The 27,988-nt window shown below is 46.6% G+C and overlaps 1 protein-coding gene across 6 annotated transcripts in view; it reads right to left on the reverse strand.

The window, feature by feature from the left end:
• Rap1gap2 (RAP1 GTPase activating protein 2) overlaps nucleotides 1-27,988 on the reverse strand; it is a 236,800-nt gene that overhangs the window by 65,741 nt on the left and 143,071 nt on the right. For all 6 annotated transcript variants that reach the window (XM_047543935.1, XM_047543930.1, XM_047543933.1 and 3 more), the window contains one exon: nucleotides 187-222. In XM_047543935.1, the coding sequence (XP_047399891.1) occupies nucleotides 187-222 (36 nt within the window). The remainder of the gene's footprint in view (nucleotides 1-186; nucleotides 223-27,988) is intronic.

A 27,988-nucleotide genomic window follows, 5' to 3' on the forward strand; every position in this document is an offset into this window, starting at 1 on the left:
CTGGTCCTTCCTGTCCTCAGGTTAGAATCTTCCCAAGTGCTTTGCTGCTCAATAGCAAAATGGCCTCAGGTTGTCTGGGCTGAGAGGGCCTGTCCCTCCAAGGTATGTCCTGCTGCTGATACCTCCAAGGTCCCAGCAGCAACCACACCCATGGCTGGGCCACTTCCCCACTTTGGGGATGCTCACCTGCATTTTCTCCAGCATCTCGAAGAACTCCGCTGACTGAAAGACACAAAGGGGGTAGGGAGAGAAAGACGGGAATCAGAGCCTCCTCCTCACCAACTGCTAGGAAGCTAAGCTCAGGGCTTCCCCAGGGAAGATATTCATTTGAGTCAAGAGAGAAGATAATTTGATTTTGCCTTGCAGAACTGGAGAACCAGAACATCCCATACGACAAAAGATAAAATTAAACAGGTCTGGGCTGGCCAGTGGCCTTGGGGAGAAAGCAGCCACTCTATCTCTTTGGGTGAAGGGGCAGTGGGACCCCTGGGAAAAATCACATTCCTCAAACACCGGTGAAGACTCAGCCTCCAGCAGGATTCATGTTTGGGATGTTTTCAACCCAACAGTGAAGCCAAGATGTCTGATACACGTAGTTTTCTGACATCTGTGGCAACACAGACTCTCTGTCTCCTACAAAATCTCACTCAGACCCTGACAGAGAGCCAGTATACACACCCACTCCAGTCAGGGCAGCGAAAGAGGCCTCAGCCCCGGATGTGCGCCCTGGGACATCCTGGACCCCATCCCCATGGCACTGCTTTGGGACCCTAGAGCTTGTGAAACACAGCCTGAAACCCATTCATCTGAGCCTCTGGCACCTGGATGGATTATTTTAAAAATCTCAAACTGCAGCTGTCCAAACCTTTAACCTCCCCCATTGACCCCTCTGTAAATTCCAGGTAAAGGCATAAAGGAGAACAAGGAGGTAGAATGGATGGTTGAGGGGCTGGAAGCTTAACCCTGATGAAGGACATGTCCTTGTCCCTCAGAAGTCCCCCACTTCCCACTCTGGGAAAAGAGCCTCACTTTCTTACACTAATATCACTGCGCACATCTGGGCACTGGCAAGCCATGAGTCAAGGTGCCCAGGACAGTGCCCAAAGAATGCAGAGACAAGGAGGAAGGCGTTGTCCTCTTTTTCATGCAGAAGTAGTGCCTCCCCGAATCTCCCTTCCTCTGTAGGCACCAATAAGCCAGAACTGCCTGGGGCTCCCACTGTTCTCAGAATTCCTCAGAAGGGACAGACCTCCAAGCAGTCACCTGGAGGGACCCATTCCTGCCATAAAATCCAAATGACCTGGGTCAAGGCTAACTTGACCTGTTAGAGGCAGAGCACCTCTGACCCACCAGCAGTTCAGGATCTAGGTCTGCAGATCCCACATGTGAATGTACAGGATTAGGCTTGGGGCACTCACACCTAATGTTCTTGACCAGAAGCATCCACCAGACACCCAAACCTACCCTTCCCACTTCTCTAGGTATAAAGGCACCAACTATACTGTGCATTCTTACCAACTCTGCCTCCAGGAGACCAAGATTGCCAACATAAAAAGCTTATAGAAAGATGAGCAGCAGGAGGACAGGGGGCAGAAACAATCAGCAATTTAGATACACAGATGGCCAACCCACCAATTACACTTCTAGCAATCTATATTCTAACATTCACATGTATGCAGAAGATGCATACTCTCAAAATGCTCGTTGCTGCATTGTTTGTAACAGTTGAAAATTTTTTGAACAACTTAAATGCCAATCTATAAGAAACCAGTTAGAGTAAGCTACATTCATAGGATAAAAATAAATACTACAAAGAATTTCAGGTCAACAAATTAGATAACTTAGATGAAGTGGACAAATTCCTAGAAAACCACGAACTATCAAAACTGACACAGTAAGAAACAAAAAATCTAAAAAGACCTGTGAAAAATAAGGAGACTGGGAGCTGGGGTGGTGGCTCGGTGGTAAAGCACTTGTTTATTAGCATGTGTGAGGCACTGGGTTTGATCCTCAGCACCACATAAAAAAAATTAATAAAATACTGTGTCCAGATAACTAAAAATATTTTTAAAAAAGAAAAACAAATAAGGAGAATGAATCTGTGATCCAAAAAATTATCCACAAAGAAAGGTCCAGGTTCAGATGGCTTCATCTGTAAATTCTACCAAATATTTTTATGTGTTCATTTTGTTTCTTTTTTTTTTTTTACTTTTTAAATTAATGTATTATAGTTTTACATAATCATTGGGTTCATTCTGACAAAATCACACATGCACAGAATTTGATTTACTCCCTTTCAGTCCTTGGTGCCCACCCCCTTTCCTGTCCCATCTCCCTCTGTTCTACTTATCTTTCATTCACTCATTTATTTATTTATTTTTATTGATGCTTTATACGTGTACATAAAGGTGAAATTCACTGTGGTATATTTATACACACATCTAGCATGAGTTGTTAAATCTATTCTGCATTTCCACCCCTTTCCTGTCCCTCCTCCTTCCCTCTCTCTCTCCTTCTTCTGTGCCATCTACCAAATATTTAAAGAAGAATTAACACTAAGTCCTCATACTCACTCTTAAGAAAGTGAAAAGACAACCCACAGACTAGAAGAAAATATTTGCAAACCACATATCTGATAAGAGACTTGTAGCAAGAATATATAAAGAACTCCAGCAGCTCAACAGTAAAAACAAACTCCTTTTAAAAATGGGCAAAGGATCTGAATAGATATTTCCCCCTGAGAAAATACAAAAATTGACAATAAGCACATGAAAAGACATTCAATCAACATCATTAGCCATCAGGAAATATAAATCCAAACCACAATGAGATCCCACTAAGATGACTATAATCAAAAAGCAGAAAATAAGTGTGAATGTAATAAGTACAAGAATGTAGAGAAATTGGAAACCTCACATATTGCTGGTAGGAATGTAAAATGGCACAGTTGCTGTGGAAAATAATTTTGCAGTTCCTCAAAAACCTAAACATAGAGTTGTCACATGACCAAGAAATCCCACTCCTATGTATATACCGAAAAGAACTAAAAGCAGGGACTCAAATACCTGTACATGATGTTCACAGCAGCATTTTTTCATGTGTGTCAAAAGATGAAAACAACTCAAATATCCATCAAGTGGTGAGTTGGTATACAAATGTGGTATACCTACACGATGGAATAGTATTCAGCCATGAAAGGAATAAAGTACTGTATATGCTACAATATGGATGAACTCTGAAAATATTATACTAAGTGAAAGAAGGTAGACATAAAAGATTACATGTTATATGATCCACTTATATAGAAGGTCCATACAGAGAAAGTAGATTAGGTTGCTTAGAGTTGAGAGGGTTGGGAGGTCAGAGAGTGGGTTTCTTTCTGAGGTGGTGAAACTGTTCTAAAATTGATTGTGGTGAGGTGATGGTTGCTAAACTCCAAGCATATGCCAAAACCACTAAATGGTACACTTTAAATGGGTAACTTTACGGTCTGTGAATTACCTCAATAGAGCTGTTCAAGAAAGCTATGCAATCACTCAAATACAAAGTAATCAATGTGTACTACTTAGATAAGCCAGTCTCCAAGGGACATTGAGGGGAATGTAGAGGGAAGGAGAAAATCAGAGAACACTGCATTGAATATGATCCCACTTGTATAAATACAACCTTAAAAACAAAATCTAAAGTCACCTATAAATGGCATAGAAAACTATGTGGAAGAATATAACTCAAAGTGCCAAAAGTTATTTTATCAGGAAGGCAAGATGACAGCAGTAAGAGAAGTTAAGCTTTGTATTTGGCCTATTTCAAAAAGACACAGACCCATGTTACTTTCATAATTAAACTTTAAATAAATGAATAAGTTTTTTAAGGGAAACAGAAAAATGTGTGAAGGACACGAATAAACTGCTAAAGGAGAACTATAAAATGACCAATTATCACAAAAAAAAAAATGTCCTGACCTCCCTTGTTATTAAAGAAATTGAGAGTAAATAATATTATAGCATCTTTCATCTACCAGATTGGTCAATTTTGGCAAGAATATGGGGGTCAAGAACACAGGAATTGCTGGGCACAGTGGCACATGCCTATAATCCCAGTGGCTTAGGAGGCTGAGACAGGAAGATCGCAAGTCCAAAGTCAGCCTCAGCAACTTAGCAAGGCCCTAAGCAACTCAGTAAAATACTGTTTCTAAATAAAATGTAAAAATGGGCTGGGGATGTGGCTCAGTTGTTAAGAGCCCCTGGGTTCAATTCCCAGTACCAAAAAAAAAAAAAAAAGGGAACACAGAAACTGTATAGATTAGTGAGCACCTGGTACAATCAATCTTTCTTTTCTTTTCTTTTCTTTTCTTTTGGGGGTTCCTGGGGATAGACCCAGGGTGCTTACCTACTGAGTCATATCATAGCCCTTTTTTATTTTTTACTTTGAGACAGGGTCTCACTAAGTTGCTTAGGGCCTCTCTAAGTTGCTGGGGCTAGCTTTGAACTTGCAATCCTCCTGCCTCAGTTTCCCAAGTCACTGGACTGGTACAATCTTTCTAAGGAGCAATTCGGTGTTCTGTGTGCTAAGTTTTAAAAATGCTCACATCCTTTGGTCCAATGAATTAACTTTAGGGAATTTGCCCTAAAGCAATATTTGAGCAACTGCACAAGAACACAAATACAAGGATGTGTGTCACAGCATTGTTTATAGGCAAAAAAAGTGGAAATACAGTACCCACCAGTGAGGGGAGAAGCAAATAATGCATAAGTGTATGCCCAGACAAGAAAATACCAAGAGAGGAGACCTGTGTTAATTATACTAGCACAAAAACTCACAATGCATTGCTAAGCAAGAAAAATAGCTTTGACAACAAGATGGTCCTATTTTTCAATTAAGCACAAAAAGATGTTTGTTTATATACATGTACATGTCTGATTACAAGTATCATTCCTGATTACAATGTATCATTCCTGCAAAGAAAAATACCTTGCAGGATATATGGCAATATGAGATGTTGGTTAAGGATGTTTCTTTCACTTTTCATAATAAGAGTGTGTGTGTGTGTGTGTGCGTGCGCGCGCATGCACGCGCATGAGTGTGTGCGCACGTGCATATGATCCACATTCTGAAGACTTTGACACCTAAGTGGAGACTCTGGCAGTCCTTTCTTTGCTTTCCCAACCCCAGCTCAAGATCCTTCCCACAACTTCATGATGGGTAGTATCCAGGGACCCAGTACTCAGTCTTTAGTGTCGCAGAAAGACCCTGGATTCAGGCCAATTCATTCTCAAACTGATCATGGGCTCTGTGTATTATAGTCTAAAATGCCCAAATCCAGCTCACTCTGTTATCCACACACTCTGGCAATCAAAAAATTCTTCGGCTGTGTTCTTCAACAATGCCCCTCTGTTGATCAGGCAGTTATCCTCAACTGATTCAGTAACTCCAAGGCATGGACAGGATACGGAGGTACCAGGCAAGGGCCCAACTTCCAGGGTACTTGATCTTAATTATGAGACAACACTTTCCAGGGTAATATAACTGATGACCAGCATCATGGTTCAGGGGTGGCATGAAGCACTTCTTACTGGGATGTCAAACATAGTTCTCTGCTGCTGTATAAGAAATTACTCCAAACCTTAGTGGTTCAAAACAATTTCTGAGGAAGGAAGTCAGGAGCCACTTAGTTGTACAGTTCTGGCTCTGGGCTTCTCCAGTGGCCACAGTCAAAATGTCAGCAGGGGCTGTGGTCATCTGAAGGCCTAACTGTGGCTGGAGCCTCTTGTTCTCACATGGTACACTCACATGGATACTGGCAGGAGGCCTCAGGTCCTTATCATGTGGGCCTCTCCATCAGCTGCTTGAGTGTCCTTGAAACATGGCAGCTAACTTCCCCCAGAATGAGTGATCCAACAGAAAGGGCCCAGAGGAAGTTGTGAGTTATGACCTAACATGAAACTATACAACATCACTTCCACTTATCCTATGCATTAGAAGCAAGTGTCCAAATTCAGCCCAGATTCAAGAGGAGAATTAGGTTCCACCTCTTGAGAACTATCAAGGAATATGTGGACATATCTTAAAACCAACACATCAAAGAAGGCATCTTGCAAGACATGGAAGCCTTAAGGCAGACCTTAAAGGATAAAGAGAAATCAGATAGACAGGGAGGAAGAAGACATGGTACCCAGGCAGAAGGAACTGTGTGGGCAAAGGTGGAAAAAGGACGAAGTGCATGTAGGTGGTAACAGTAAGTGAATCAGCCCAGCCAGACTGGCCTCTGGGTAAAACATCCTGAATTTCAGGCAGGAAAGAAGAGCTGGGGTCTGGACCTTAAAAGCTCTGACTGCCAAAACTCAGCTAAATCTGCAAGGCAGAACAAAGCTACTTAGATTCAGATGCAGTAGGAAGACAAGAGGGAGCAGAACCCAGGGGTCAGAACCCAGGGCTAGGAAGTGGCCAGCCTGATGCTGCCCAGCTGTGTGGCATGATCAGATTAATCTCTCTCAATTCTCAATTTCCTCACCTGAAAACTGACCCAAATAATCCCTGACTTTTGGGGACTCTTACATGGATAAAGTGGTAATGCACGTAAGAAGTGCCCAGATAGTACTAAGTCCAAGGAGAATGCTCAGTAAATAGCAGCTACTGGAAGGAACTATGAAAACACTCACTATGGAAACAGCCTGGACCCGTTGGGAAGATGGTCTATCTGCTTTAGGATACTTTGCTTTTCTTAACTTTGTGGATCTTCCTAGAGCTGGGGTATTTGGATACCTATTAAAAATGAGTGTGTGTTTCCTGAATGAAGATGCTCTATGGCCTTGGGGTTGGCACAGATGGTGAGAAGGACTGTGAGTCTTCCTGAGATGTGAGAATGCTTTGGGGGACAATTCCTGCATGGATAGTGCCCAGGAGCAGAAATTAGCCCGTGGAAGTTGGCCGTAGCTGGGTTGGCCCCACTTCTTAGTGACTCGTTGAACTTTCCAATGCGACAGTTCCAGCCTTGGCAAAGAGCAAGTCTCCTTTTCCACCCAGAAGCAGAGTGACTCAGAGCAGCCTGGAAGAGCAGCTGTAGCCTTGCAGATCCACCCTCATCCACACACCCTGAGAATACGTCACATAGCCAAGGGCACCCTGCAGGCACTCAATAAATACTCACTGAGCCACTGGCATTGTCCCATGGTCCCAGTCGGACAGGCTGAAGTCCTGCCCAGGGAATCCTTTGGAAGGGGATCTCCCTCCATCAGGAAGCCAGCCCCTGGATTTTCACAGAGGAATGTAATTCGGCCTCTTCATCAATAGCAGCGTGAGCTCAGTTGTCTAATTTATTATTAGCAACCACCGTTGCCACCCAAATGAGAGCGGCGGCCAGCATTTCCCCTGGGCTCCACTTTAACAGCAGGTCAAGTAGGCCGTGAAATAATCACAGAGCCAGCTCAGTCAAGGAAGTCACAGGCTGGGCCCCAGGGTTCAGTCGGGTTCAGTCCCTGTCCTCTCCACCTCCCAATATAGAAACTGCCTGGTCCTCCCTCCTGAGGGCAAAGCCAGTCTTTAGGGAAGAGACTGTTGGAGGAGGTCTGAAGCAGGAGGAGCAGGCATGACCAGGAAATGCAAGGAGCCACTTGGGTTTGAAAAATCTCAAAGAAATTTTCCCCAATGTGCCTCTTTGCTGGCTCTGGTGCCAGCACACTGCCCGGGTGGTTGAAGAAGTATAAGCAATGGAAAGAATATGGATTTGTGTGACAAAAATTTCTTTTTTAATTATTTTTAGTTGCAGATGGATACAACAACTGTATTTTATTCATTTATATTTTTATGTGGTGCTGAGGATAGAATCCAGGGCCTCATACAAGCTAGGCAAGAGATTTACCACTGAGCCACAATCCCAACCATACAATTTTCCTTTGCTATCTGCTGAGGATTGGTTCCAGGGCCCTCAACATATACCAAAACCCCCAGATGCTCAAGTCCCTTATATAAAAAAATGTCATGGTGTTTGCCCATAGCTACACACATCCTCTGTGTGCTTTAAATCATCTCCAGACTACTGCTGATACCTAATACAATGTAAATGCTATGTAAATAGTTGTTAATACTATATCATTTAAGGACTAGTGACAAGGGGGAAAAGTCTGTACATGTTCAGTACAGACACAATTTTTTGTTCAAATATTTTCAGTCAGAGGTTGATAGAATCTGTGAATGCAGAACCCACAGATATGGAAGTCCAACTGTACAGGATGGTCATGGCAGCCGTCACACCCTCCTGTGCCCTTCCTGCAGGCAGGAGCAGCCCTGCCTGACTCCCGCTGCTTCATGGCAGCTCAACACATTGATGTGGCTTCTCCCTGCAGATAGACAGCCACCTGTTCTTTCCCCATCATTGCACCCCATCCTCAAAGAACCTACAACACACTCCCCTTTCGCTCCTCCTCCTCTCTGACCCTTCTTGTTGAAGAGACACCCACTGCCACCCACCTGCAGCTCGCCATGTCCCTGCTGGGCAACCTGCCCCAGCTCTGGGCTCCACTCCTCCGCTCCTGGAGGGTGTGTTTATGTGTGAGCAGTCTTGCTATGCCCCACTCCCAAGAGGTACGACACTCCCACGGATCACAGCAGGACGAGGGCTATCTGGGCACCCTGCATGTTGGAATGAGCCAGCTTGTGCACAGGCTGGCACGGCACCTAACACACAACACATACTCTATGCTCAACAGCAAACTCTTCACTCATTATCCCTGCCACCCCAATCCACTGAGGGAGCAAAGGCATATCAACAGCAGAACAAATTCATAGCAAGATGAGGGTGAAGGTTTTCCACTCACATGGATCCCTAGAAAATAAGGTGGAGGTAATGAGGAAGGAAGAAAACCTGGGTCACAACAAGTCTCTGGTCCTCAAGGAGATGAAAGACATTAAAATGTGTGTGTGTGTGTGTGAGAGAGAGAGAGAGAGAGAGAGAGAGACTCAGAACACACGCCCTAGTAGGATCCAGATCAACGTGCCCCCCAGCTACCTAACCATGGAGCACACCAAGTTGTCTGGTTGCTGCCTCACGGGTCCTGGAGGGTGGGCAGCTGCTGAGTCCTACAGAGAAACACCAGGGCTATTCCCACAAACCACAAAGAGTAGATCACCAGAATAGAAGGTCCTCGAGGGCATGGGGTTCTTGGTCTATAGTGTTCACTGCTGTCTGCCTCTGCCTAGAAGACAAGAGACATTTGCCAAATAAGTAACTAAATACTCTGCTGAGAAAGATGAGAATGAAGCAAGCCGTGGAAACTGAGTCTTAGGCCTGGGAATGACCAGGGCTGGCTCCCTGAGACGGCTACAGGCAGGAATGGACAGGCCAGCATGCCTACTAATAAGAGATGTCTATTCTCTGGCCACAGACTGCACTCCTCACCCAATCCTATCTAGGCCAAATCTCTCTAGTGAGTGCCCTCAATGATAAGTTGTCTTATCAAGTCCTGTTCCAACCAAGTCCTTTTCCAACCAAGTCTCCCTCCTCCACCACCTCCACCACCAAAAAACCACCTGCATGCTTCCATTTCCTTTCTTTGGTCTCCCCTCCCACCTATTCATTCTGCATACAACTCCTCTGCTATGAAAGTACTTCAGAGATGCCCCTTCACTACATCACCTGGACCCAGGCAGGAGCCTGCAGTGGCTCTCTATTACCTACCACAGTGAATCATCAGGAAAGCTTGCTAAAATACAGCTTCCTGGGCCCCACCCCTAGTTTTTCTGATTCCTAGCCAGAGACTTTGCATTTCTAATCAGCTCCCAGGTAACCACACTTTGAGAACCACTGATCTATGGACTTGTGTTTAATGCAAGGGGTGTGTGAAAGGGCCTCTGTGAGCAGAGATGCTGGAACAGAGATGGAGTCAGGAGGGAAGGGTGGAAAGATGACAGATCTAACAGGACATCTTAAAAATCAGGCAGACAAATTTAAATCTCTAAGATAGGACTTGAGGGTACAAATGACTACAAGTACCAGGGAGATAATGAAAGAGCAAAGGGATAAGAAACAAAGAGACTGCATCAGTAATTAAAAACCTCCCAATCAAGGAAGGTCCAGGACCAACCATATGGCTTCGTAGTGAATTCTACCAAACATTTAAAGAATTAACACACATCCTCTGAAACTTTTCCAAAAAGTTGAATAGTTGAAGGAATACTTCCTGACCCATCCTATGAGGTCAACATTACCAAATTCCCACAAAAGGAATCCCAAGAAAACTACAGACTGATATCCCTTATGGACACAGAGGCAAAAATTCTCAACAAAATACCAGCAAACTGGATCCAACAGAACATTAAACACCATGACCAAGTAGGATTTTATCCCAGGAATGCAAGTTTGGTTCAAGATAAGAAAATCAATATAATATTATCACATTAATAGAACAAGGAGGGAAAAACATTTGATCATCTTAATCGATGCAGAAGAAACACTTGACAAAATCCAATACCCCTTCTTTATTTAAAATAAAAAATACTCTGAAAACTAGGAATAAAAGAGAACTTCCTCAACATGATAAAGAACATTTTTAAAAAACATAACTAACAGCATATTCAATGGTGAAAGTTCTTCCCTCTAAACTAGGAACAAGATAAGGATGCCTGCTTTCACAACACTAGCCAGAGTAAAGAAATAAAAAGCACCCACAATGTAAAGATGTAATGACATGATCCTATAAAGGCAACCTTAAAATTTTTACAAAAACAAAATGACTAAAACTAATGAAGTCAGGAAAACTGCAAAATACAAAAATCGATTGTGTTTCTCTACACCAGCAATGAACAATCTGAAAAGGAAAACAAGAAAACAATTCCATTCACAAATAGCATTAAAAAAGAATAAAAAGGACAGATTTAACCAAATGATTTACACACTTATATACTGAATTTATAAAACATTACTGAAAAAAATTAAAGACAACCTAAATAAATGGAATGACATCCAATGTTCTTGGATTGAAAGATTTAATATTGTTAAGATGGCAACACCAAACGAAGCGATCTACACATTTAATAAAGTTCCTATCAGAAACCTAGATGAGTTTTTGGTTTTCCTGCAGAAATTGAAAAGCTGACCCTAAATTTGATAAGGAAACTCAAGGAATCCAGAATAGCCAAAACATTATCAAAAAGAAGGAACAAATTTGGAGGACTCACCTTTCCCAATTTCAAAACTTACTACAAAGCTACAGTATCAAAACAGTGTGGCTGGGCTGGGGTTGTAGCTCAGTGGTAGAGCACTTGCCTTGCATATGTGAGGCACTGGGTTCGATGCTCAGTACCATATAAATAAATAAAATAAAGGTATTATGTCCATCTACAACTAAAAACAGCCCCAAAAATTAAAAAAAAAAAAATACCGGCATGGTGGTTCCATAAAGATAGACATTTAAATCAAAGGAATAGAATTAAGAATCCAGAGATAAACCCATATACCTACGGCTAATTGATTTTTTTTTTTTTTTTTTTTTTTTTTTGGGTACTGGGATTGAACCAGTACAAAAGGGGCACTTAACCACTGAGCCACCTTCCCCGCTCTATTTTTATATTTTATTTTGAGACCAGGTCTTGCTAAGTTGCTTAGGGGCCTTGCTGAGGCTGGCTTTGAACTTGTCATTGTCCTGCCCCAGCCTCCAGAGCTACAGAGATTACAGGCGTGCTCTACCGCACCCAGCTGGCGACTTGATTTTTGACAAGGGTACCAAGACTGATCAATATGGAAAGAACAGACTTTTTAACAAATGGTTGGGGGAAAAAACAAATATTCACGTGCAAAAGGATGAGGCTGGCTATTTTCTTTGTTTAAATTTTCAAGGAGCCTCCATGTTGCTTTCAATAGCAACTGTACCATTCTGCTTTCCCACTAACAGTGTTATATGAGGTCCAGTTTCTCCACATCCTCACCAACATTTGTCATCCTTTGTTTTTTTTTTTTTAATGATGCCATACTAACAGTACTGTCTCATTGTGATTTTGATTTACATTTCCCTAATGATTAATGGTATTGGCATTTTTTCATATTCTATTGACCATTTGCATGTCTTTTTAAAGAAATGTCTATCCATGTCTTTAGCCCATTTTTAAATCACATTATTAGTTTTTTTGCTATTGAGTTGTAGGAGTTCCTTATATATTTTGGAAATTAACCCCCATCTGATCTATGGTTTGCAAATATTTTCTCCCACTCCATTGGATACTTCTTTCACTCTGCAGATTGTTTCTTTTGCTGTACAGGAGCATAAGGATCCCATTTCTCTAAAATATCTAGAAAGACAGAAAACAGACTAGTGGTTGCCAGGGGCTGGGGGTGGAGGGAGGAAAGGATGGGGAGTAACTGTTAATGGGGTTTTATTTGAGACGATGAAAATAAAATATTTTGGAACTAGATAGAGGTGGTGGTTGCACAACATTGTGAACTAGTGGTACTAAATGCCACTGAACTGTTTATTTTAAAATGATTAATTTTATGTTATATAAATTTCACCTTGATTGAAAAAATAAAATAAAAAGAGTGGAGGAGTGAGACAATGTTAAATGCCCAAAAGGGACAGTCACTACTTATCTCTAACCAAGTTGCCAAGTAGAAATGCAAGCTCAAAGCAGCTGGAGTTTTCAAGATAAGCCAGAAATCCATATTTTTATGTGATCTCTTCTCAATTTTTATACATTAAAAATCAATTCATTGCTAATCAATACAATGTTAAAAATCTCTATACAGACCAAACATAATAAGTCTACAAGCCAAATCAGCCCACAAGATAGAAGAATGAAGCTCTTCTCTGGACAACAGGAGGTCATTGAATATTCCTCAGTTGAAAAATGATAGAAACAAAAGTTTTAGGAAGTCTCAGGTGTCCTTGATTGAGGACCCTGTGACATGCCAGGCACTGGGCACTGAATCAGGCACTTTACAAACACCCCATGAGCCACACAAGTATCCACAGAGGGTTAGGGTTAGAAGGCTGGAGGCTTAGAGTGATCAAGTCACTTGCCCACAGTGAACACACTTAGGAAATGCAGAATGAAGTTCAGGTCCAGCTCCAGCTGGGTTTGCTAACTCCACATCTCACATCCTTGTCTGATGGGCACCTCAAATTTAACAAGGTCAAAGCAAGCACTCTCATTAAATTAAAAACTTACTCTGCACCCATCAGAACCCCCATCTCACTGAGTAGTACCTCCACCCATTCTAAGCTCAGGACAAAGCCCTAAGAGTCCTCATGGATTGCTCCAATCCTACACCCAATCCCCCTGCAAGTCTACCCTTAGAGTGGGTCCCAGGCCTGACTGTGTCTCACAAGCTCTGTAGCTCTATCATGTCACTGTCCTTCAGTGGACCACTCAACAGTCTCCCACCAGGCTCCCTGCCTCTTACTGCACACCCCCTCACCAGTTCCCTATACGACAGCCACATGGAAGATTAATATGATAGCATCAGTCCCCAGCTTAAAGTTCTCCAATTAACCACAAGACACCCGCTGCCATGACCTAGAGGGTCATCAGCCCCATAATACCCATCCTGAGATTAGGGAACTTCTTGGCCCAACCCCCCAAATATAGTATCCTGCCACTCCTCACACTGTCATTCATCCTTAGGTGGTCACTCTCAGCTTCCTAAAGAAGAGGATGGCACAGTTGAGAAGGGAGAAGAAAGGCAAGAAGACAGCCAGTCCCTGGCCAGCAGAAGGAAGGCGTGTGAATGAGGGGACCCCCACGGCCCCAACCCGGTGGTGTCAGCCTGGACCCCGGTGTCCACTAGGAGGAGTACAAGGGACTGGCAGAGCTGAAACAGGGTCCAGGAGCCTCGAGGGACAACGTGGCTGGATAGCACTGCACATGCTCACTCACCACCACAAGTCTCACACTAACCACAATCTAAGGCTCTGTGATGGGACATGAAGTACCCTACCAGGGCCACCCCAAGAACACTGAACAAAGAAGAGAGGGGCTAGACCCCCAGGGCTGAGCTGGCTAGCTCCAAGTGTATGGGCCAGGCAGAAGCCTAGCGGAAGAGTCCCCCTCTCTCTTATCCTGGAAACTCCCACCTGTGGTGCGACCTTTAGCTGGCAATGGGTCCTCTTGAGCCCTGGCACTGGGCCAAGAAGACTTCTCAGAGAAGCAAATAAGTGAGCTCATTCCAAACCCCCATAACAGGCCAGGGAGCAAAGACCTGGCCCTTGACTCTGTCCCCGTCCATTCCCCCACCCCCACCACACGTGTGCATGCATACACACACACACACTCTCACACACACACACACACACACACACACAGAGTCCCCACTGTCCCTGACCTCTGCTCCTCCTCCCCTGAGTGACAAGAGGCTTCCATGCCCCATGGTGAGCAAACAGCCACTTGAGGCTTCCTGCCAGGTGACAGTAGGAGGGACTGTGCCCCTCAACCTCTCCACGCAGCAGGACCTGAATGGGCATTCCTCTTGCAGCCCAGAGACACTCACCAAAATGTTCTTGAAGAAATCCATCATCTTCCACCCACACTGGTCCCCTGTGAGGCAGGGGTCCTGTCTGCCTTAGCACCACTGCCGTGGCTGCTGCTGCTGCTACCACCACGGTGGCGGCAAGGGTGGCTGCTGACGTTGGACAACTTCCTTAAGATCAAACAAGGAACTGCAGGATTTGGGTGTCCGCCCGGAGTTGTTAGTCTACATTGACTCGCTTTGACCTTCGACCCCTCTTCTGCCTGGGCTGTTTTTCTGGGGAGTCCAGGGTTGGAGCAGCCACACATCATACGTCAAAAGGATAAGGGGTCCCTCCCAAAGGAGGGGTGCCATGCCAGCAAGTAATGAAAGGAAACCTCTCCAGGCCTGGGACAAAGGTAAGCACACTCCCCCCCTTCCATCCCTGCCACAGGAGTTCCCAACACCCCTGGTCTGCACCTGGCCACAGGGAGGACTGGGACACAGGAGGCCAGGGACAGTGCCAGAATCAATTAGAAGACCAGTGTTGGGTGTCTGGTGGAATTCAAGGCAGACCCCACTTGGCTGGGGCCTCAGTGTTCCTGTCTGTGAACTGGGAAGCCCTGTGCACAAGGAAAACAAAAACAAAAGAAAAGATCAGTGCCTGCACCTTTGAGTTTATGCTTTCGTTTTATAGTACTGGGGATTGAAGTGCCTGCATCTTTGAAGGCTTCTCTTGTGGACCACACAGAGCCTGGAACATCACTCATCAGAGGTGTGAGGATACAGCTCAGAGTGGTTGCTTCAGGAATGGCAGAGGGGAGCTTCTGGGAAGGGCACAGAGGCATAGAGAACAGTTTTCTTTCAAATATAGTCTGGATTTTCAAAAAAATCTATTGCATGTACTACTCTGTTTTTAAAATATTTTTAAATGCACTTTAAAAAAGAAAGAGAGCAGTCCTCATGCCCTGTGGCTATCCCATGAGAAAAAGTAAAAATAAATAAGATGAATGGCCTTGGGAGACTCGTGCTGCATCTGTGGCTTGAAGCCAGAGGTGTCCACAAGCTGTGCTGTTAGAAGCTAAGCACGGGAGGGGGCAGCCAGGCCCTCCCCTGGATCTCAGAGTCTCTTTCTAACACTAATGAACAAGTCACACTCCATGCCCATTCAGGGGCCCTCAATCTTGTTCTAGCTTTAGAGGAAAGCAATGTCCCCAACTCAAAGGAAAGGGCATGGATTTTTAAATCCCTCTAAAAAGCAATATTGTAGAAATAGCTCTGCATTTAGTGTGCAGCAGACAAGCTTACAACTCAAGGTTCTGCTGCCGATACACTTTGTGGACAGGCTACTCAGTCTCTGAAACTCAGTTTTCATATCTGTAAAATGGAGACATGGCCACTGTGCACCACAGTTGCAGAACAGGAAGTGGCGTATACACTGAGCCCACTGTAAGATGAGGCATGAATCACCCTCCACAAATGCAACCATCAAGATCACAGATCTTCCCTCCCAGCTTCATGCTTGCTCTTCACACCCCACTTCCCAAAACAGTATGAAAACAAGCCCACCCAGAAGACCGGTCTTGTCCCTACTTTCCCCACTCACGCACAACTGGCATCCAGACACCCAGCCCACCTCCCCTCTCCAGCCCAGCACAGCCTGAGCCTGCTCCAGAAATCCCACTACCAGCATCCTGTGGGAGGATAGAGGCCAGGAAATGTCCCCAGGGGCTGGGGGAGGGCATAGTTCACTTGAGTCCAGGCAGAGAAGGTTTTGCATGGGTCCATCCCTGGGGACTTGGAACAGCACTGGAGGTCAGAAGGGGTGGGGAGGAGAGGGCAGAGTTCTAGACATAAACTGGACCACCTCACTCATTCTGAGGAACCACCTGTGAGAGGGAACCCTGACCACAGAGAAAGGTGGCAATGTCCCTTCCAATTCCTCAAATGCCAAAGAAAAGACCATCTTGGGAAAAGCAATGAGGTCAAGTTCCTGGGTCTTCCTGTTCCTACTGAGCCCAGGAACCCAGTACAGGGCTCCTGCATCCTCAATATCCTCCCTGTTCCCTCCTGCGCCTGCTTCTGGCTCATCTCCATTCCTACTCTGGGCCCAAGAGTCATTTAGCAAAGTCCCCACCCCGACCCTAGCCTGCCAAGTCCATTCCCGCAGCCCTGGCCCCAGGAACTGGCACACCCCAGGCTGGCAGGACATGCCATATCTGGAACCCTTTTGCAACCTCTTGGCCACAGCACCCCTATGGTCCAAGCCTCTACCTCTGTGCAGGAATATTAAGAGGCAGGGAGGGAGGTGAGAGATCTCCTCTTACTGATCTCCTCAGGGCCAGACACTGGTTGAGACTGGGGACCTGGGGAAGAACAGCCTCCATCCCACTTTTCCTATCCATTCCCACCCACTTTATTGAGTGGACTCCCTTAGAACTTACCTTGGAGAGCACTTCCTCCGGAAGACTTCCTGATCTCCATCCCTCCCCAAGGTGGTCTCCCTCCTACACACACCCTATGGAATCAGTACCTCTCTGTAATTTGTTTGTTTCTCCCACTTAATCCTTAACCTCAGACCTGGCGCATAGGCACTGAATAAATACTCACTGAATGAATAACTGAGTGAAGGGACTGGATGCAGGCTACTGACTAAGACAATCCTAGGAGCAAATAATTACAACCCAATAAGAGAACAGCAGGAATATGGATCTGCCACAGCCTGCAGAGATGCTCAGAAGAGTAGGCAAAGGCTGGGCTGCAAATGGGGAGGACTTTCTGGAGAGACTTATTCTCCCCATATTTTGCAGATAAGGCGGTGGAGTTACAAGTCCAGTATCTAATGATACATGGTGCAGACCAGGCCCAGGATGCATCCCTAATATTTCCCATTTGACCCTCATGATAGTCCAGTTGCTGGGAGAAGAGGTAACTAAAGCTCAGAGAAGTTAATTGGTCTGCTCAAAGTCACACAGTCTATCAGTAGCAGAGCCTAGTATTCTAGGTGAAAGAAGAGTGAGGAGGGGAAGATGGAAGGGAAGGAGGAGGAAGGGTAGGGAGAAAAGACAAATATGTTTGTCTGTGTTAAACTCAGCAGGAAGGACACTCCTGGCTAGCTGAGGTGGCCCTTGGTCCCTGCAGAGTCATGAGCAGAAGTGGCAGCACGGCCACATTCTAAGAGCTTCTTCAGGGTGCAGGGAGCCAAAGGACAGCCAAGCTCAGAAGGAATGAGGGTCAAGGACTCAAGTAGCTATTCTTGAGAAGCAAAACTGGCCACTGGCCACAGAGGAATAGATGAGAGATTAAGCTCTGTGCAGATTGTCCGGGTCAAATTAGCCTCCTGCAGCTCTGAATGAGACACTCTTTCTTTTTTTGTATCCCACCCCGGTACTGGGGATCAAGCCCAGGGCCTCATACATGCTAGACAAGTGCTCTACCACTGAGCTACACCCCCAGACCAACCCCTCTTCCTTCTAAACCCCACCATTCAGGACAACCAACATAATGATCAGGTGACCAAATACCCTGGCTAGGGCGAGGCCACCAGATCAGCAAGTTTCCTTTCTTGCCTGAGATTTCTCACCAGCAGTTGTATTCTAGGAAAAAGAGCACCAGGCAGAGGGAGACAGACCAAATCACAGCACAGCCATGTGATCTGAGGCCACATTTTCTTTATTTGTAAAATTAAATTAATGATCCCCCACCCCATGCCTGGGTGTTTCCAAAGATGAAATGAGAAGACAATGTGAACGTGCCTAACACCTGGAACAGAAGTCAATTCAATAAATGTCTGCAGGCTCTAAATCTGTTGAATTCATAGAATTAATTTCATGGGGCAGGATCTGACATTTACTGCGTTCTCACTGTATTCGCCAGACCTTTGACTAAATTATTTTATATGTGTTCTCTTATCTAATACTCGTAATCATCTGTGCAGCCAGCTCTCTTACTGTGCCCACTCTACAGTTGAAGAAAGTGAGGCAGAGAGTTAAACAACTAGACAAACAAGCAGCCATGAAAAGCTACAGTCAGTTGCCAGGGTGTAAATTTTGAACCACCCTGCTAATAGGGCTTGGGTGCCTGCAAATCACTGGCTGACACAGAAGGAGGATGCTTAGGCTTAGGGTCTGACTCCCAACCAACTTCTCCTAAGCCTTCACAAAGCCCCAGTCACCATTCCCATGGCACTTGACTTGATTTGGGTAGACATCATATTCTGTTTTATGATAATGGCTGGAACCATATCTCCTTTCCTCTAAACCATAACCTCTGGTGGGAAGAAACTGTGTCTACACACAGCCAGAGTTGTACACACACCAGATTTCATCAAATCTAAGCAGCATCCATTGAAAGGTGCACATTATTTGTACCACTAATAAAACAAAAATACTGGCAATTACAAACTATGGCAAGTCATTGCTTGTGAGGTGCTCCTGATTCCAGAACTGTTAAATGAGGGAAGGGGGAGGGGGTCTCAGAAGTAATAAAATACAGTAGCAGATACTCAGTAATTATTTCTTGGGGTTATGGAAAGAACACTAAACTTGAAATCACAAGGTTTGTATCTTACTAGCTGGCTAAGGAAAGGGCTTCATTAGTTCTCTAAACCTCAATTTCCTCATCTGAAAAGTGGGAGTATAATTCTTCTCTTGCAGGGTGGCAATGAGAACCAGAAGACTTCACAAATGTGATTTATAAAGCACCATTCCAACCAAAAGTACAAAATACAAAGGGAATGAAGATACAGTGGAACAATGGATACTGCCCTCCACCTTGGAACTCAGAACAGCAAACCAAAATAAACCTCTTTTCTTTATAAAGTTACCTGGCTTCAGGTATTTTGTTATAGTAATAAAAACCAGATTAACACAGACACCATCTGTGGTTTTGAGGGAAGTCAGATGGGTATTCACAGGGGGCACTATAAGTCTGAGGCTGCCAGGGGCAATTAGCCCCATTTTTCAGAAAACAACTTGGGCTCCAGTTTCAAGCTGCTCAGCACTGGTTAAGGTGCAGGCACCTACACCACGAAGCCTCTCCAAGCCCAGCTTTGTGGTGTCAGTTGGCAGAGCTCCTGGTCTTGATCTAGTCTGTAGCCTGAAACTTTCAGTCTTCCCCACAAAGTGGGACTCAGCCTCAGGTCTGAGCCTCCCAGTGGGGGAATTGGAAAAACAAATCTGGAAATCTCATCAGGTCATTTGAGACAAACCTTGCTAGGTCCGTGGTAGGGCAAACAGGAGAGTTCAGCATTCCAAGAGAGGCAGTAGCTTAAGTGAGGTTCAGAGCGGAAAGGTGAGGAGGGGCCAGTTTGGCTTTGGTCTCACCAGTGGTCACATCTGTGGCCCTGTCTTCTCTATGTCTCTCCCTGAAGAGTGGGAAAGAGCCCCTGAGGCTGAAAAGGTAGAGTCAAGGGTGGTATTGACCTCCCAGAAAATCTCTGCTTCCCTCCAAGCTTCCTTGCAACTGGAAAATGCATAGGGTCGTGGACTGTCTCATAACTGGCCCTGGTGGGCGGGTGCCTGGCTGTGACAGAGGCATGGGGTCCTTGCTGCATCCTCCATGGTGGCCTCTGCTCCCAGGCGAGGCTCCTGCAGAAACCTGGGTGCCTTCCAAGGGAATCACCCTCACATTATTAGACTTCCTTCCCCTCTCCCTTCTGCCCTGCCTCCTGCCCACTTTCCTGATGGCTCTTTGAGAATGGAAAGAGCAGTCGTGCCCTGCACACTTGGACTCTGGGTTTGGAGGGGCACAGAGAAGCCATCTGAGCCCTGCCATTGCCTGTCCCCCTGCCCTCCACAGGCAGATTTGGAGAATCTGACACTGTGGGTCCTGGTACTCATCAGCCTCCTTCTCCAGTCCTGGCGTAGAGGAGGAAGGTGAAGAAGCGTATCACAGGCCACATGTGGAACCTGATCCCCTTTCTTTATCTTAGAAGCCGTCCTGCCAGAGCCCACTTTCATCTCCCCTGTCCCTTCTACAGCATCATCTCAGGGAACTATGAACTCAGCTGCCACCTGGGAGGGGGTCCAGGGCCAGTCAGTACCTGACCCACAGCACAGTTCACTGGTCTCTAACATCGATTTCCATTCCACCACCAGATCCACTCCCAGGGCTGCCTGGGGAAGACAGAATCAAAGGACATGACCTCACACTGCATCTACACTAGGAGGCACTGTAATCCAGGACACACAGCCTTCCTAATGGGTCTCCTTACTCTGTGCCTCAGTTTCTATACTCTTACAGAATATGCAGTTGGCCGCCTTCCCATCCCCTCCACTGGGCTGCAGTTGTCCCCCAGAAAGACACACCCCTATAGCCAGCAGCAGGCCATTAACTGCCCTAGAGTTTTGCTGCTCCCAGCACCCTCCTGCTTCAGAGATGTTCCCAGCTGTGTACCCTCTGCTTCAAGGCAAGTAAGAAAATCAGCACCCCATTTCCCATGCCCACATCAGCACTGTTAATGAGTGGCAAATGCAGTTTAGAGATCAGTCAAATCAGAATTTTGGTGATGTGGGATCTTCCTGTTAACACCCTCCTATATCCGGGACCTAGATTGCTGATGATTTCACTAAAACCCATCTCTTACCAAGCACATAATAGGTGCTCATCAAATGTGCTGGGTTCTCCGAGACCTGAATAACTATATACCCCTGGGTTTAGTTGAACAAAGGAGTGGTAGCGGAAAAAGCTCATGGGAAACGTAATTTTAGGGGATCATGCATCCAATGTGCCTGAGAGATGCTGTCTGAGTCATCCCAACTCAATCCTGGCTGTTTCTAAAAGACCCCAACCTTCCTCTGATCACAGAGGGGATGGCAGGAGGAAGGCGGAGGGGCCCCAGCCTAGTCCCTGGCTGAGAGTTTCATTTTGGGTTAACCTGCAGGAAGGAGGGACGTCTGCAAATTGCATGTTCCTTTCCTTCCCCATCTTCTAGTTAATGATTACCTAAATAAGTGCTTCAGTCCCCAAGCTCCAACAGCCTAATTATACATGTACAAGCGCATGGGGACTTTGACGCTAAACAGCTCTCTTCTCCATAAACCATATGTCAAATAACACAACTGCCCCACCCCTTCCAGCTGGGTCTGATGAATGGGGTGCAGGGGTCCATGGAGACCTAACAAGGTTTATGGTATGGACACTGGCTACCCATCCCGGGCCCAGCTGTCCTGGTTGAGGGATCTATTCAACTGCAAAAATCATTCCCCGCAATGTGGAGTCCCACAATATCTACCCCCAGATACCCAAAGCACATGGATGATACAACAAAGAGCTACCCAAAACATCTGCATTCACATTCACCCTCCTATACACACACACACACACACACACACACACACACACACACCAGACAATAAACACTCACTCACTGCAAACAAACAAGCCTAGTGCTAGTGAGGTTTATGGGCCCCAAAGGCGAGGACCATTAGCCAGCTGCACATGCCCTCCTGCTATAAACAGTCATCATCTGCTCTTTCCAGTGCGCCCGCCCAGTGGTCCTCTACTCAAACATACACAGACAACAAAGGAGGGAGGCAGAGAGGAGAAGCACCAAGTTAGAGACCTCAGCCTTTTTTCTCACAATCCACTTCCTTTTCTACCAAAAGAGATCGATGCAGCCTGGCATGTCTTTGAAGTGTTGCTGGAGCCTGGCCCCCCGGCGGGTGTTACCCTCTAGATGTGGGACTGAAGCTGAAAACTGGGCAAGACTGTAACAGCACCTGAGACTACAAAGTAGAGAACAAGGGTCACACCGGCAGAAGGCCTCATTCTGAGTGTGAAGGCTGCTGTGAACCCCATTCAGGCCAGGCCTAAGTAGGTCTCTGGGGACTCCTGAGTGGTAAGGCTGGTAGTGGACACTGGCAGGGCTCCAGTTCCTGGCAGCCTGATCCCCTAGGTCTACACACTGGCAGAGTAGGCAGCTGGTGGGCTTGTCACCCTCCCCAGGCTCCCCCAGACATGAGTTACCATCTGGTATTGATGGTGTTGGCCACAAGGGGGCCCGGTGAGTCATAAGGAAGGTCCAGACCCACAGCTGGGGCAACTGGAGCTCCACATCACCTTCCAGCAAGGTGGTGGATGAGGTGGGACAGCTGATTGCAAAGCAGATCCATCCAGAGACAGCTTGGTCCTCTTACACTCCCAGACATGCTTCCAGGATCATTTTAGCTCCCCAAAGGGCAGGTGATACGTCCTGGTGCCAAGGAACAGATCCATTTTCAATAAATTGGGGGTTCCTTTGGTCATACAGGGGTCCAGAGGGAAGGGTAAGCTGGTGCCCTGGGAGTGGCTAGTCTGACAGGGCCACCAGGAATGTGAAATCATGACCCTGTTCTCCCAGGCCTGAAGGGCAGGACCTATTACTGGAGAAGGGAGGGGCACAGATGATTGGGGCTGCAGCTACCAGGCTCACTGGGCACTTGCCCTCAGGGGCACTCGCCCTCAGGAGCATCATCTGCTGGAATTTTCAGGCAGCCGAACTCTCAGGTACTGCCCTCGGGGGCAGGGCAGTCCTGGGAGCTCACTACTGGGGATAGCCTAGCCTTGAATATGGGAGGTCCTCCTGCTGGAGTGGATGGAGTCTCAGGCTTCCACCAACTTCCGCCAGCTTGACCACCTTATTCACCTCTGTGGAATTCGGCACAGCTTAAGTGACAGGGTCTCCCCACTTCTCTGGTCGATCAGTCTGGCCCCAGAGCTACCTGAAACTGCATTTATCAAGGTCACCAGTGACCTCCATGCTGCGGAATCCCTCATGCGCTTTGGCCCTTGTCATCTCTCAGCACTACCCCCTTCTTGCAGCGTTTTCTCCCAGGGCTTGCACGACCGCCAAGTTTTCCTTTACCCTCCTTGCAGCCTCCTCCATGTGACCTGTAAAAGGCAAAAATCCCCGTGCCGGGCCTGGGTCCTCCTCTTGTCTCCCTCTATGCTGACCTCCCAAGCTGCCCATCCTTTCCCATGGATTTAATACTATCTCTATGCTAATTCTCCACATGGATAACTCCAACTGTGACCTCTCCTTGGACCTCCAAATTAGCATCTCCAAATGCATATCTGATGCTTCCACTTAACCAGCATATGTGTATCTCAAACTTGGCAGGTCCTCTTCAACCTGCCCATCCCCTGGCATCTCTATCTAAGAAAAATGGGACTGAAACCCACCCACTGTTCAAGCCTTGTCTAGAGGGACTAAGCATCTGGATTCCTCCCTCTCTCGGTGGTGCATCAGCCCACTCCACTGTACTAACCCCGCCAGCATATCCGTAATCCATCCATTTCTTGCCACCTCCACTGTCAGCACAAAGCTCAAGTTCCCTCCATGTCTGCCCAGTCTCCAGTAACAACCTCCTATAGTCCTATAGGTTCTCCCTCCTCCCATATCTGCTGATCTATATAACCCATGTGCCTGCCAGGTGCAAATCACATTGCTCTGTTGATTAAAATCTAAACCACCCTCCCAAGTTCCACACGGGCAGCATGTCCAGGGCCCACATCCTCCCTTTGTCCATGTCATTGCAGCCACATGGCCCTCCTTTCTGCCATCAAGGTGGTTCCTGCCCTGGGCCTTTGTACTTTCCCAGGCCCAGACACACTCCCGCTCTTCACACAGCTCTTCCTTCCCACTCTTCAGGACACATTTTAGTGTCCCCTTCTCTGGGGGTCTTGAAGTCATTAGCACCAAAAGGCCCTGTTTGTGTCTCTCCTTCAGAGCACCTATCAGAAACTGCCATCTGATTTGATTTACGGTCTGTCTCCCTCACCAGAAGGTAAGCTCCACAAAGACAGGAACTACGTCTACCCAGTGCCCTGCTGTACCCCCAGGCCCTCAGCAAAACCTAAGCCATGGTGGACATTTTATAAGTCCTTCAACGTAAATAAAGAGGGAGTCTTAGCATGCTGAGGCGTGAAGGGCTGTGTGCAGGACAAGCAACCAACACAAGCTCCCACCAGAGTGCAGGGAAGGCTCCCTTGAGAAGTGGCATCTAAGCAGTGCCTTTGTGAGAGATCAAGGAGAAGGAAGGAGGCTATGGCATGTGGGGATGGAGGCGGGGAGAGAATCCTGTACTGTAAAAGAGGGGCGAGCATGAAGCCCCTCTTGAGGGAAAACAATCAACCTGACCTGCTCTAGACACAAGTGTTATCAAATGATCCCTCCTAGCAATGTCCTTTCCAGGACACCATCCCTTCAAGTACTCCCCGAGAGCCCCAAGCAGCCATTTGTGTCCCTCTGGTTAAGAGGAGGCTGGCCACTTTCCCACCCCATATAGATGAAATGTGTCTGCCACCTCCTCTTCTCTGCTGGCAGCTAGGACCCCTATGCTACCTCAGGAGGAAATGAAACTGCCTGAGAACAGCCACGTGCCACGTGGTATCCCATGGGCAGTCTTCAGGATTCAACCAACTTAGCGCGTTTCCATTGCACAGGACCAAGGCCAGCCTATAAGACACCTCTGTGTGAATGGAAAAGGAAACCTCTCTCATGGATCAATTAGAAAAAGTGCCCCTTCCTCTAGATAGATGCTGCCCCACAAGGGACACGCCATGGCTAGACTGCATCCCTCACTCTTTGTCTGTGCTAGGTGCCCCATGCATGTCCTCCTCAGGGCAGGCTCCACACAGCCATCTCTTTGCAGTCCAAGGCAGACAGGAATCTGGTGAGCAGCTGGAGGACCCTGTCCTGGAAGCTCCATCCAGTTTAGAGTCCACACCAGTCCCAGGAAGTCTACTCAGAGTACCAGGGTGACAGTCCTCATGGGGCTGAGGCTATGACTGGCCCACCCCCACACCGTCCCTCACAATAGCTGATGGCCAGTTCCCAGAAGAGACCATCTGGGACTTGATGCAGAGAGCCCCCACGCGAATGGAGCGAGGAGAATTAGAGATTATCGGTGGGCTGGAAGGCCCTGCCAGAGTGTTTGCTAGGCAGTGATATTGAATTTTAAACATGTGTGCCTGTTTACTCTCCCTGTGGAAGCCTCCCCGTAACCAGGCAACGCTATCTGACCTGGGGGACATGGAGGGGGGCTTTCCATGCCAGGCAGGTCACCTGGGGAGGGTTATCTAAGTACAGCTAGTCTGAGCAGAATGAAGTATTTCCCTCCCCTCCCATCCCTCCCAACTCTCAGCCCCAGTGACCCCAGACCAGACTCTGGAAGGAAGCAGCAAAGGGTGGTCCTGGTCCTTGAAACAGAAGTGGTGGCATTATTAGAACATGATAGAAGCAGATCACTGGGATTAGGTGTCATTCACTGTTTCTCTGCCAGCCAAATGGAGAGCCAGCAGGCTGAAATTGCAGCACGAAAGATTCAGATTAGATCAGAGGAAGACAACAATGTATGATTTGAGGCAGGTGATGGACAAGAAAGGGTTGAACAAGTTTGAATCAGGGCTGGCGAATGAAGCTCACATGTCTTCCCCCCACCACCCTACTACTTTTTCCACCTGGATGGAGATCTATAAGTGGCTACCTGAAGGTTACAAAATCAAGGTCATGTCTCAACTCTAAACTGCGTGGCCTTCTTTTCTCCATGGAAAAACTAAGGGACATTCAACATGTCTCAAACCTGTTGGCTGTGAGATCGGGGTGTGGACACAAGCAATCATAGTAGTCCCAGGCTCACAAAGCAACAAAACCAGGTAGATGGAAAATCAGTCACAGGACCATGAAATCCCACGGAAAAAAGCCCTACTATGCACTGGGGACTCTGAAAAAAGATAAAGATCCCCATTTTACAGATGAGGACCCAGGTCAGAACAAGACCCAGCCCCTCCCACTGAACTACAAAGGTGACCTAACCTTGGATCCGCCTGCCTGCCTCTCCCCAAGATGCCCTTGTGAACAAAGGAGGTTACATAGTAACCAAGATTAAGGTTACAGACAGAATTAAGGTTGCCAATCAGCTGGCCCTGAGATGGCAGGAGTAACCAGGGTAATGCAGGTGGGCCTGGATAAGTACAAGGATGAGGCAGCAGAAAGAATCAGAGAATGAGAAGGATTTGGCTCAGTGTTGCTGGTTTAAAGATAGAGGAATGGGCCCAGAAGCCAAGGAATACAGGTGGCCTTCCTGAAGCTGGAAAAGGCAAGGGAATCAATCCTCCCTGAGATCTGGTACAGGGGACACAGCCTTGCTGATACCTTGATTTTAGCCTAATGAGATGCACTTCAGACTGCCCTCCAGAAATGCCTGGTGATAAATTTTTGTGTTGTCTTAAGCCCCTAAATTTGTGGTTGTTTGTTATAGCAACCATAAGGAACTAACAGAGACCTGATAGATACAAGTCCGCTCTAGCTTTATGGGGCAGAAGGACTTATGACACTTCAGCATTGTATCTCTTAATTGATAACTTTTCTATACTCCTTAACACTGAACACTCAGTCAGATGCTGTGCAAACAGATGTAATCCCAGCAACTCAGGGTGAGGCAGGAGCATCGCAAGTCTAAGGCCAGCCTCAGCAACTTGGCAAGACCCTGTCTTAAAACACAATGAAGGGGCTGGATTTGTGGCTTAATGGTAGAGTGCTTGCTTAGCACATGTGAGACCCCGGGTTTGATCTTTAGCACCACATAAAAAAATAAATAAATAAAGTTCTTGTGCCCATCTAAAACTAAAAAAAAAAAAAATTATTAAAAAAAAAAAAAAACACAATGAAAAGGCCAGGGGTGTAGCTCAGTGGTGCAGCACCCCTGGGTTCAATTTCCCATACTTAAAAAAAAAAAAAAAAACTGAAATGCTCTGTGACATGTAGTCACAGTCTGGGGTAAACTTTATTTTGAAAACTGCCTTGGAGTGCTGAGCTGCTTCTCAAGAAATAAGGTGTAGACTCCTGACCTCCAATGAGCCCAGAATTCATGCACAGGATCCCAAATAGGTCATACAGTAACACACCAGGACAATGGGACCTGACACTTACAAACAAGAGGTGGAGCTAGCCACAGCAAATCAGGCTGGGCTGGGAGCTGGGAGGCCTGGCTTCCATCTTCTACTCTGCCACCAGCACTAGCCTCAGGTGCCTTTTGGAGGCCTGACTCAGCCTGGCTGTGCTGCAACAAAGTTCTTAATCTTGGCCCAGCCCCAACTCTTACTGAACCCTCCACAGAAATTGCAAACCCACTTCCTGCTCCCAAGAACTAACACAGCTCCTGATCTATTTTCTGCTTTGTTCTTCTTTTGTTTGAGGGACTTACTCTAAGCCTCCATAGCCTGGAAGTTCCCCTGCAGAACCCAGAAACAATCCCCTCGGGCTGGGGAGATAGCTTAGCTGGTAGAGTGCTTGCCTCGCAAGCACAAGGCCCTGAGTTCGATCCCCAATACCGAAAAAAAAAAAAAAAAAAAAAAAAAATCCCCTCTTAGAGAAATGACAGGGAGGCATCACCTAAGGACTTCCGGATTTGTTTAGATTTTTCAGGTCTCTCTTGCCTCAACATCCAAGCAGAGACAACTGGACCCCTCAGTGGAGGCCATGTGCCATCCTGAGTCACTTCCAGAGGATTGTTTCTGGGTTCTTGCTGCCTCCCAGTCATCATACCCTCAAAGCATCAAGACCATATCTTCCCA

This window comes from Sciurus carolinensis, chromosome 3 (assembly GCF_902686445.1).
Source record: "Sciurus carolinensis chromosome 3, mSciCar1.2, whole genome shotgun sequence".
NCBI lineage: Eukaryota > Metazoa > Chordata > Mammalia > Rodentia > Sciuridae > Sciurus > Sciurus carolinensis.